The sequence below is a fragment of the Taurulus bubalis genome (genome assembly GCF_910589615.1).
Source record: "Taurulus bubalis genome assembly, chromosome: 20".
NCBI classification, from domain to species: Eukaryota; Metazoa; Chordata; class Actinopteri; order Perciformes; family Cottidae; genus Taurulus; species Taurulus bubalis.
The window spans coordinates 15,689,496-15,701,595 of NC_136608.1; the positions used below are offsets into that span (position 1 = coordinate 15,689,496).

At 40.6% G+C, this 12,100-nt stretch overlaps 1 protein-coding gene across 2 annotated transcripts in view; it reads right to left on the minus strand.

The window, feature by feature from the left end:
• Positions 1–1,520: 1,520 nt before the first annotated feature.
• Positions 1,521–12,100, minus strand: part of prkcq (protein kinase C, theta) — a gene marked incomplete at its 5' end in the record, with an annotated part of 18,533 nt that continues 7,953 nt past the window's right edge. Inside the window, 15 exons of one of the 2 annotated variants that reach the window (XM_079235797.1) lie at positions 1,521–1,774; positions 2,372–2,500; positions 3,481–3,669; positions 4,617–4,755; positions 4,843–4,905; positions 5,202–5,293; positions 5,596–5,769; positions 6,020–6,183; positions 6,280–6,415; positions 6,969–7,078; positions 7,550–7,679; positions 7,990–8,075; positions 9,272–9,303; positions 9,398–9,581; positions 11,462–11,522. In XM_079235797.1, the coding sequence (XP_079091923.1) occupies positions 1,628–1,774; positions 2,372–2,500; positions 3,481–3,669; positions 4,617–4,755; positions 4,843–4,905; positions 5,202–5,293; positions 5,596–5,769; positions 6,020–6,183; positions 6,280–6,415; positions 6,969–7,078; positions 7,550–7,679; positions 7,990–8,075; positions 9,272–9,303; positions 9,398–9,581; positions 11,462–11,522 (1,836 nt within the window). In that variant the 3' untranslated portion in view covers positions 1,521–1,627. Of the gene's footprint in view, positions 1,775–2,371; positions 2,501–3,480; positions 3,670–4,616; positions 4,756–4,842; positions 4,906–5,201; positions 5,294–5,595; positions 5,770–6,019; positions 6,184–6,268; positions 6,416–6,968; positions 7,079–7,549; positions 7,680–7,989; positions 8,076–9,271; positions 9,304–9,397; positions 9,582–11,461; positions 11,523–12,100 lie in introns of both variants that reach the window. The other variant, XM_079235798.1, reaches the window with a different exon arrangement.

Here is a 12,100-nt window from a genome sequence, read left to right on the forward strand (position 1 = left end):
GGAAGTGACGGCTTTAAAATGTAATTAATTTAAAATAATGTATTATTTATCTATCTCTCTTATAGTTAATCCATAATCATTTATTATCTTTCTAATTATTTCATGCATAAGTTTAATACACATGTTTTTCCCACATTGCTTGCAAAAGTAGCCGTTAGCTAAACGGTTATCTTGACATTAGTTGAAATTTAAAAATACTAAATATTGAGTGAAGTTCCATGAGAGGCACAAATATGGGCTCAACTACACCGCCGGTTTATGACCATGTAAAATAAATTACATTTAAATTAGATTTATTGTGACGTTAGCTAGTGAAAATGGGCTCAGAGCAGTTATTTGGGCAACAGAGAGCTACACGTTCTCATGTTATCATCATTAAATATATGTATATATGTGTATATGTATATATATATATATATATATATATATATATATATATATATATGAGAAGAGTTTGTTCGGCATTGTGAAGTGGAAATACTTCATGTCTCCACCTACATTCTCTCAGCATATCTGGTGGTGAGTGATATCACACACACACACACACACACACACACACACATCTTTTAGTTTGTTTAACACACAGCAGTCTAAAAAAAACATTTATTTTATTCTACATGATTCACAGCGGAGAAGAGGACAATACAAACTACAGTACACGGCCGATCTCAGTCCCTGATCTAGATTACAGCATCAATAAGACTCCTGAGGAACAACAATAAGAAAACACGTAAATAAAAACCCGCTAACAGATCTGCGTCCAGCCGGCCGAACAGATATCGACATAAATAGATCACATTTATCGCACCATCGCGGAGGTAAAATACTTGTTAAGCTATGAAATAAGACAAGAAATAGATATATAGAACAGATTTAATCTGGTGTAATAAAATATCTTAATTTGCTTTATTTAAATAAATAACTGAAAGTATTCCGAGGAACAAAAATGTAATTTTATATTAATAAACTCACCCTGATAAGCACAAAGGCAAGTGCAGGGGGTTGACAACTTTAAAATGGAATTATATGTCTATTTTAATTTAATGTGAGGCCTTAAATGGACTTAAAGTACCGTAAACGTCGGGTTACGAGCCGCTACTACCTTCGGTCAGTGTCCCCGTTAGCTCCCCGCTGTAGCCAGCTGGGGATCCTGCTAGCGCTCCGTTACTTCCCCCGCTAACTTCCGCTAGCTCCCCGAAAACCACCGAAAGTAGGCGGGACCAGGCTCGACACCCGCAGAGGGGACGCGGGCAGTAGCAGCAGCAGCGGCTGGTAGCAACAGCAGCGCTAGCTAGCAGCAGCGCAAGCTAACTAGCTTGCTACAGCGAGGACACTGACCGGCCGTAGGAGCGGCTTGTAACCCAACGTTTACGGTATATTGTTAATTTGCCTCTTGGTCTTGTTCCAGAGATGTTAATTGTTTGGCTGTTATGTGTGAATATTTAACATTTAAAAAAGAACAGTTCGAGACATAAAGACGAGTGACATCACAGTTGCATGTGCCTTAAACCCCGGACACCCCCGTAGTGGTTATCTCCATGTTCACGGTTGCAGGTGAGTTCATTCAGCGGTCCAAAGTCGGTTTCAGTCGCGGTCGGCGCCGGTTCTGTCCGCTTGAGGTCGGAGGTCAGCGGGCCATCCCCGGGTTCACGAAGGAGAAGCTCCTGAACATCGTCTGGTCGACGCTGTTGATGAGCGTCCGGTCGGCACAGGACAGCCGAGGCTTCTCGTTGATGAACTCTTTGTCGAAGTTGCTGCAGTCACTGGGCGACGTCTGCAGGGGAGGAGGACGTGTCAACACAAGGGCAACCAGGAAGTAACAGACACACACTTTCATGTCTTTCATTGTCCTCCATTGGACTAGAGGTCTGGTAATGCCACGAATTTAATTCAACATGCCGATTCACTTTTAGGGTCAACATTAGTCGTCGAGGTTTGTGGTACTTTCCACATTGTTGTTGTCTCCATCAATCGTTTCGGTCTATAAAACGTCCGAAAATAGAGAAAAATGTCCACCATAAAACTCAAGGATGTTCAGTTCATCATCACATTAGACATTTGAAAAGCTGCTACAAGACACTTGTAGAAAAATAAAAATGATTGCATTATTGCTCCAAAAGGACTGAAATTAATTATTTAATTTTGCGCCTAACCTGTTTTTAAACCTGCATTTAAAATAATTAGCTCAGACTCTAAAATGAGTAATCCGTTAAGCTCTAATTAAACATTATAATTAAACTATGACCAACATGGGAAGGAGCTATTTTCATTATGCATCATGAAAATGCATTGATTTTGACTCTGGGATGCATTCTTCACTCTACATAAAGCAGGTAAACATCTGCGGCTCTGCAGCTGTGAGTGTCCTTACTATGGTCGGCCTGAAGGGCGGCGCCACCTCCCGCTGCTCCAGGGCGGCCCAGTCGGTGCTGCTGAAGAACTTGTGCTGCCGGATGTTTCCCTTCACTCCCAGCCGCTCCTCGGGCTCCCGCACAAACAGCTGCGGCACAAACACACAACAGAGGTCACACACTGCACAAGGAAAGCTAGTTTTTATTTTAATAACATATTTTTTATATTCATTGGTGTGTGTTTCTCTACAGCATTTCACAATTAAAATATTGTGTTTAGATGGTACTTTATTCTGTACTTGATGGCTTAAAGAGGTAACTCGTACTTTTGAAGGGTTTCCATTAAATCTTTACAGTTTTCCCCTTTTATTTTTAGTTTATTGTGAATTGGTATATTTTACGTTTAGTAAACAAGTCTGTAAATATCCCAGAGTTTTGCCAAGAGGATATTTTTCATCAGCAGTCCCTGAACAGATGTTTGCAAGTTTATACGCATGTCGATTAATTAAAGTTTATATTATTTAATTATTAGTATTGTTATATTAGTTAAAGTTTATAAGCATGTTGATTAACTAAAGTTTATATTATTTAATTACTATTATTGTTACATTAGTTCAAATTTATATGCATGCCGATTAATTAAAGTTTGTATTATTTAATTATTTTCATATTGTTATATTAGTTCAAGTTTATATGCATGCTGATTAATTAAAGTTTATATTATTTAATTATTATTATTGTTATATTAGTTAAAGTTTATATGCATGCGAATTAATTCAAGTTTATATGATTTAGTTATTATTATTGTTATATTAGTTAAAGTTTATAAGCATGCAAATTAATTAAAGTTTGTATTATTTAATTATTATTATTGTTATATTAATTAAAGTTTATAAGCATGTTGATTAATACAAAATAAATCAAAGATAATATTATTGTTAATAAAAACAGAAGCGCGAAAGACAACACATACAAACCAATGAGGGAAGTTGATGTTAATAGACGAGTTAGTTACCGATTAAAAGATCTTTGTGGTTAATCGCATATAAATCTCACTTTTTGTCCACAAATGAGCAGCATGCAACAAACACAGCATCTCGAGCATCGCTCCATGCAACCCTCCACCGACCTTGATGAGCATGTCCTTGGCGTCCTTGGTGAGCCAGCGCGGATACACCGGGTTGTCCGTCCGGATGGACTGGAACAGCTCCTCCTCGCCGCGGCCGTGGAACGGAGACTGACCGATGAGCATCTCGTACAGCAGAACCCCGAACGACCACCAGTCCACCGAGTTGTTGTACTTCTGACCCAGCAGGATCTGGCATGAAATACACATGAATATATATATATATATATATATATATATATATATATATATATATATATATATATATATATATATTTATACTGTATATGTGTGTGTGTAAATGTGATGGTTGGTGCAGTGAAAATAGGCTCGTTCGAGATGAGCCAGTTCTGTGCAGAATCGATCGCCGGTGATTTGTGTCCGACTTGCTCTGACGTCAACGTTATTCTCACGAGAACAAGGCGGCCGTCGATTTTAGAGCTAGGCGACGCAGAAGCTCTCCATCGACTGCGTGGCATGATGGAAACCGAATATTTCTTAGATAATAAAAACATGTCGTGAATTTGTTTCAATAATTTTCGTCTTTTGAACTTTACGCTCTGCAGATATTGTAAATGTTATGGATCACGTGAGCAGACGCCACTGCAATCTAGTTTTACAAAAACGTATGATAAAAACGATATTAGTGAAGCCTGATCTTCATCTGCAGCTGTGCAGAAATACTGAGTTTAAACTGCATGAGTAGAGAATAAAAAAGAGCTGCAGTTGATTGAGAACATAATGAATGAAGCTTTTAACTACTTTTAAGTTTTTCTTTTATCTTAATGATATTTACATTTTAGTAAGTTGGTCTGTTGGGTTTAACCAATTGGCCCAAAGACAAATATCTCTACTCAGCTGTATTTCCAAGTAGGTTGGATTTGGTGCACAATGGTCATAATAAGCATGAATAATAAAAGGAAAAAGCTAAAAAATAAACTAATATCTGGAAGCCCAGCTGTAGATTGGGGTGAATAAGAACACAACATGCAAACATGATGAAAGAAAATAGGTTATAGTATATGATGAGTGTTTTGTGCCATCTGTAGTTGGGATAGGTGATCACTTAAAATACTTCTTGCAGAGTTGGTTTTCCATATTAATCTATAATCTTGTACGTATAAACTGAGTGTCGTCACCTCGGGGGCGATGTAGTCCGGCGTCCCGCAGAAGGTGGCGGTCCACGACTCGTCTGGCATGTTCTCCTTACACATGCCGAAGTCTGCGATCTTTATGTGGCCGTCCGAGTCCAGCAGCACGTTGTCCAGCTTCAGATCCCTAAGAGGAGCAGCAGGAGGTCATTAAGAGCAGGTTTTCAGCCGGGCCGGTTTCAATTCTGCTTCTGTGCCGACGCCGAGACTCTACCGGTAAATGATTCCTTTAGAGTGCAGGAACTGGAGTCCGCAGATGATTTCAGCCGCATAGAAGCTGCAGGAAGCCACAAAGAAGAAGGAAATATAGTCCAAAAGAGTCATGGCATAAAAAACTGAGTACCTCTAATATCAAATACTTTTTGTTGATCAGCATATTCAATTTGCTTTAAATTTGTATTCAACGTAACAACTTTATTATCTCAATAAGAGGTACTGAAAGTAATGCATATAACACGAGCAAGTTATTATAACATGATGCTCGGCCAGCGGATGTTCTTTAATCTCCCCTGGGCCAGTGGATCAAGAAGTTCCTTTGGCACATGGATGCTCTGCCTCAGTGACGGTACATACGTGGCTCTGTGCAAGTCAAACTTGTGGCAGTACTGGATGTGGAACATGAGATCGCCTCCGTTCAGATACTCCATCACGAAGAACAGGTTCTCCTGGATGGAGATGGAGGATGCAGAGCGGTTTAGTTTAGTTTATGAACTGGATCCCCGTTAGCTGACGCCTTAGCAAAATGTAATACAGACAAAATGTGACGTGAAACGAACAGTTAAAAATAGTACAAACAGAATAATAGTCAGTCCGATGCCTAGTGCAGTCGAGGACTAGGATGTATATTTTGCAGTGCATCCGTAATTTATACAAAGAAGGTGCACCTTTAATTGTTTTTTAAAGTTATATGAGGAGGTAGTACATTCAGGCCTGTGCAGTCTGCAGGTGAGCGTCCGGGGGTCATTACCTTGGTCTGGAAGGTGCAGTGCAGGTGCGTGAGGAACGGGTTCTCCCAGGCTAAAGAGAGGACCCTCCTCTCCACCATGGTGCACTCCACGTCGTCGTCCATCAGCACCACGTCCTTCTTCAGAGCCTTCACCGCGTAGAACTGCCCGCTTCGCTTCAGCTCGGCTAAAAACACCTGGAAACGCGGCCAGAGCGTGTATCGTTTTTTGATTTTTCCTAAAAGACAGTTGCCAACCACGTTCTCAGGCTATGTTTTTTGCCTCAGATGATGGTTTTCAGTGGAAACTGGCTGCAGAAAGAAGTGTTGACCACCTGAGTCACAATGTGCTGCGTGAACGCCTGATGACAAACTAGTGAATATGCGTGTTCCCCTTTTAACCTCACATATCTGTGTTTCTCTTCCCGTGCTTCTCTTCCTCAGATACCTTGCCGAAGCTTCCTTTCCCGAGCATCTTGTGCAGCACGAAGTCGTCCACGGTGAATTTGGGATCCTTTTTGGGAACGGCGTACAGAGGCTCTTCCTCCGTCAGCGGCTTGCCGATCGACCCGTCGCCGCCGGCCGGCCCGTCCCATGAAACGCCCTGCGCCTCTGCAGGTACGTGGAGACAAATGAACATATCTATATGTATATGCAACTATCAAGAAGTAGCGACAGGCTGGATGGGAGCGCGTACAGTGTGTGTACCTTTGTTTGCAGGTGAAGCGGCGGCCGACGCAGCCGTCACTAAGCCGGACGGAGCGCGGACCACCCCCGGCTGGCCGACGCCCACCGGACCGTCCCGACCGATGATTTCTGTGTCGGGTTCTCTGGTGTTTCTGGCCTGAAGGCACAAAGGTAGGACTTTTATTTTGTTAACGGTTTAATTATTAAAAATACTGAACTTCACTCAATCAAAGCCAAACTTCACACAGATACTCTTAACATATATAGCGATGTTATATATTAAATTCAAATTATATATATATATATATATATATATATATATATATATATATATATATATATATATATATATATATATATATATATATCTTTTTCCTTTTCTGTGCACTCATCATAAACCAATATACCAATAACAGATATATGAACATATTATTTATGTTCCCAATGGTTTTCTGTATATTATACCTTTTTAAATTATTCAAATACGCTTGTGGTTGAGGAGATAATCATATCAAAACTTTGGTAGAAAAGCTGAAAACAATTATTCACACCCTCTTGAGACACTTAAAACACCGTAAAACCATCTTTGTGATTGGACCAGTACATTCCATGCTATTAAAAATAATTTCCCCCGGTGTCTTCTCAAGAGCAATTCCTCAACATGTACACATTTAAACATCGTTAAAGAAGCGACGATGCGTTTGCCCGACCTGCTGCTTGCTCTCGATGGTGGCCAGAGCTTCAGCCATCAGCTTCTGGTTGACCCCGCAGAGGTTGGCGACTTTCATCTGGCACTTATGATGGACGTTCATGCTGCATTCTGCGCAGGAAACGCAGCATTATCGGCATGTAAGAAAAACACCAGTGTTGCATCTACGCCAGTGATCGTACCTCCAGGTGTTGTCAGGCAATGCGCCTTTGAAAAGGGAACGTTAAGATGTGTGTGTGCAAAATACAGTTTCAGTTTTCTCTACTGGCTGCATCCGTGTGTGAAATGGAAATTGGACATTTTATTAATTTCACTTGGAAACAGATGCAAAACATATTTAATGCCTTTTCCTAACGGGAAATGTTGAAATATCTGCTGTTATGGTTGTTTGTGGCTGTTTTTTAATGCAGATACTGGTGGACATCCAGAAACATCTGTGAACATCCACTTCATGGCGAAAGTTTGCGTTTAATTGGTGTCATGAGTTAACACAAAGCAAGCAGGTGTGCACGAGGTCCTCACAAAAAGAACTTGACAAGACAAGATAAAACAAACATAAATCATAAAGCTCCCGCCTCTCACCCTCACATTTGAGCCCCTGCTTGGCGAGCCCCCACAGCAGAGTCCCGCAGTGCTCGCAGAAAGTGGGACTTTTGTAGTTGTAGACTTTAAACCGGTGCGGCATGTCGATCTTGAAGCGCTCCTTGTGGATCTGCAGCACACAGACGTCACATCACACAACTTTATCTGCGGAAAAACACGTGAAGCCTCCTCCAAAACGCAGCGGCAGAAACACTTCCTGTCTCCAAACAGCAGGGGGCAGGTTTGCCCTTTGCAGGCCGTGGACTACAACACGAGGCTTTGCGTTCCCTTTGGATGGCGTGCACATGAACTCAGGAGGAAGTGAAACAACAGCAGACTGTCTGTAGTAGCTCCTTCAGTGTGAGGCGGCGAACCTCATTAGTGAGCGTTTGCAACCACGAGTTTACAAATCTTTACACATCCAGAGAGCAGATACTCACCATCGTCTCTTTGCTGTTGATGGCCGAACCCGTGCATTGAGCGATCACTTTGTCGATGCACTTTTTGTGAATCGCTGCGTTGCACTCTGGGAGACACAAAGACAACGTTATAGTCAAAGTCAAAAGTCAAAGTCAGCTTTAACCTTTTAAACCAATCCCCCCCTAGTGGGGGAAGACTGAGCGATTGTTATATAAAACTGTAAATCATAGCTTGTTTTATGGAGAGAAAAAAAGCCCCAAAGCCGCCTGTATTTGGATGTATTGAACACAATAAGTAATATACAAGTGAAATATATGGTTTACAATAAATTCAAATGTCACAGATGTGTGTAAATGTGCCCCAATGCACATTTTGGAGTCCTCACCTGAATGTTCTTTGTTCTAAACCCTCTCTAACTTTGTTCTGCTTCACTTTATCAAAGTCAACCTTTGCAGAGAGAATGTTCACATATTGTGCTATGATTTGGATTAGAGAATGTTCACATATTGAGCTATGATTTGGGTTAGAGAATGTTCACATATTGAGCTATGATTTGGATTAGAGAATGTTCACATATTGAGCTATGATTTGGATTAGAGAATGTTCACATATTGAGCTATGATTTGGGTTAGTGAATGTTCACATATTGAGCTATGATTTAGGTTAGAGAATGTTCACATATTGAGCTATGATTTGGGTTAGTGAATGTTCACATATTGAGCTATGATTTAGGTTAGAGAATGTTCACATATTGAGTTATGATTTGGGTTAGAGAATGTTCACATATTGAGCTATGATTTGGGTTAGAGAATGTTCACATATTGAGCTATAATTTGGGTTAGAGTTGGACCTTACAGCTGCATCATTTCAAAGAAATAATCATCCTGAAAGTGATTTTTTTATAGGTGGACCTGAAACCTTTTCATTTTTTTCTATGTGTCATCTTCATTTTCTCTTAACCAGTAACATATAGACTGATGTTTACACATCTGAACAACATCTCATATGTGTACCTCTTATTATAGCCAAAATTATTCAAATAGCCCTAGTGGTTGCAGAGATACACCCTTTTTAGTTTGGGTATGACATTTTCCAGCAGAGGCCTAAAAATAGGTTTGTTTTCTATTGTCAATTCTTCCATTTGTGCAAACATCCAGAAGATTTGAACGTACGTTCCTCTCCTGTCCAACATATAGTGAATACAGATAATAATAATAAAGTGCAAATAGGTAAAGAAAGAACATATAGACAACATATATATTCTCTCTCTATAGCGTGGTTAAATGAAAAGCTGTGACTCACGTCTGCACTGGTAGCCCTGCTTGTTCAGGCCCCTGTGGCGGATGAAAACAGGTTAAAATGACCAACGTGGGAAAGAAGAAAGCGATGATTTGGCGGTTTCTTGATATTGGAGTTTGCTTTGCTCACCAGACGAACTCCTTGCAGACGGAGCAGAAGGTCGGCTGAGGGAAGAACGTGGCGCTGAACTCGTGACATTTGACCACGTGGACTTTGGCCTGTTTGATGGCGCCTCGCCGCGGATGCAGCGCGAACAGCCCTCGCTCTCTGCCGGGCTCGCACTCCTGGTCTCCGTCCGGCTGACCCGCGGCGTCTGAAACGCATTCAGACGTTATTTTGTTTAAAGAGGAAAAAGAACAAAAAAAACATGCAAAATACATTTTATTGCTGAGCTCCTTGATTTAGATGTTTACCTTTTTGTGTACTGAACCATTTCTTCTCTGTGTAGCCCGTTAAACCCTAACGCCTACTCCTATCTATTGTCTGAGTTGTGTTTAGAGGTTGTACATGGCGATTATATATTATTGTAGCCCTGATTTTTATGTTTAATTTGATACCTAACATGTTTTTTTCTTTATTTGTACCTTGTGACCTGATATAAAATGGTCCCCATTTTTGGGCTCAAAGAGTTTGAAGCCCCGTTCTGTGATGTCATATTGTGACCCATTAAACCAAATATGCAGAAATGATTTATTTATTGGTACGCACATTTTGTTGGCTAATTGGTCAAAACTGCGTAAAATCCCAGGTTTACCTGGCAGATGGTTTACTTCAGTCACATTATGGGGCGGATACATGGATTATATTTGACTTTCATTAACATTGAGATACAGTGCATGACAGGGTTTGTCAAAGTGCACTTAAAGTTAACAATGTGGCATTAGCAGTGTGATTTAATAATAATAATTTATTCTGATCTCAGTGGGGGTATAGTTTTTACTATATTAATTCATATATTAAATCAGTACATTAATATTAATATGTAACGCACAGATCTTCTCCTCTCACTCTTGAATAGAAAGCAAATAAGCACATTTCCCCAAACTGTCCCTTTAAAAACAAACAAAAAAGCTGAATATCTATTTCTAAAGGAGTCTGTACGCTGCTGAATCATAACGCAGTGGGTTAGTTACCGGCTGCCCACATAAATAAATACACAATACACCCTTCATTGTGTGTTTGTACACATAATTGAATGCAGTTCTGGGGGAAGTTGTCACACCTGTTGTTCTGAGCGACGATTTCCTGTCTCATGTTTCTATAAATAGAAACATGAGACAGCTTCTTCCTTTTTATAGTTTGGAGGGACTTCATGGTGTTAATGTCGGGAAAGCACCCCGTGAAAGGGATCTCACACACACACACACACACACACACACACACACACACGAGGGCCTGCAGAGACTCGTAAGCTCTTATTTATAGTTTGAGTAAAGAGTAATTAGCGAGGAGGATTAAGGCCCATTAAAACACACGAGTGGTGCAGAGATTAGAAGGACTGCACAGACCGGTCGGTTATGGTCAGTGTTTTATGATCACGTTCACTATTTGTTTACACCAAAACACAACAATATTCCCTCTGAACACACATGAAAGCATTTAAAGAATAGAACGTGGTTCAGATGCTGAAGGAGAAAAGTACTGTGATGATGTTTTGCAGCTCTCAACCACGACTCAGCATAATAGTGAGTCAACAAGCGGTTAATATTTTACATGATTACCGTTAAATTGGGAATTTAAGACTATTGTTTAATGCACAACAAGTGACACACTGTCGAGTTTCTGGCAGCAGCAACAATATTTATTTTTTAATAAATAGCCTGGCATTAAAGTGTTCATCAAGTTTTGTTTGTCAATTCAAATATAGAAAATATAGGTACGATAAGAAAATACAACTTTTAATTATTTCTTTGCTAAATATATATATATTCCTTTTCTGTGCACTATCATAGACCAATATACCAGTAACACACATATGAACGTATTATCTATGTTCCCAAGGGTTTTCTGGCCTTGTGGTTGAGGAGATAATCAGTATTTGTTGCAGTAAATAGCAGAACCCTTTGTGCTCGCATATATTATATATAATATATTATCAGGGTCTGATTCATCGGATGTAGGCCGCGTATCTCGAGTGTCTTTCTGCTTTGCAAAAGCACCGGCGTGCCTCCATCTTTGGCTTCAACCACTCACCGCTTTTCTCCAGGTAGTATCTGGCCTCCATCAGCAGCCGTCCCTGTGGCTTCAGCTCCAGCTGAAACGGAGACGAGGAAGAAGAAGAAGAAGAAGAAGAAGAAGAAGAAGAAGAGAAACTGAAACAAGGGACAGAAAATTCACGAGAAGAGACGTTGAGAACCAAAAAGGGAAGGAAGTGGATTCAGGAGGATGACGCACGGATGCATGAGAGACGCTTGACCTCGCGGAGACAGACGACCAGACTGTGAGGGAATTCAGAGAGTTTGATGTGATTCATGTGTTTCACTTTGTTGGTTTGAGTCTCGGTTTGGAATAAAGAGACAGTTGGCGTGAATCCTCTGGTGTCACTCAAAGTCTTTCCAGGGAAAAGGAACGGTCTGGTGAACGATACGGGATCTGTGGCTCGTTCCTGACGAAATTGAGGAAGAACTGAGTGATTAGCAAGAGCAGAGAAAGAATAGATGTGAATCTGAACATCTGTAAAGGGGTCTGGGGTCCCTCCTCGTCCAACTTTGGGTCATTTTTTCACTTGATTTATCTTCTATACAACCAGAGGAGTCGCCCCCTGGTGGTCAGTCGAGAGAATGCAGCTTTAACATATGAAGCATAGACTTCTATACAACCAGAGGAGTCGCC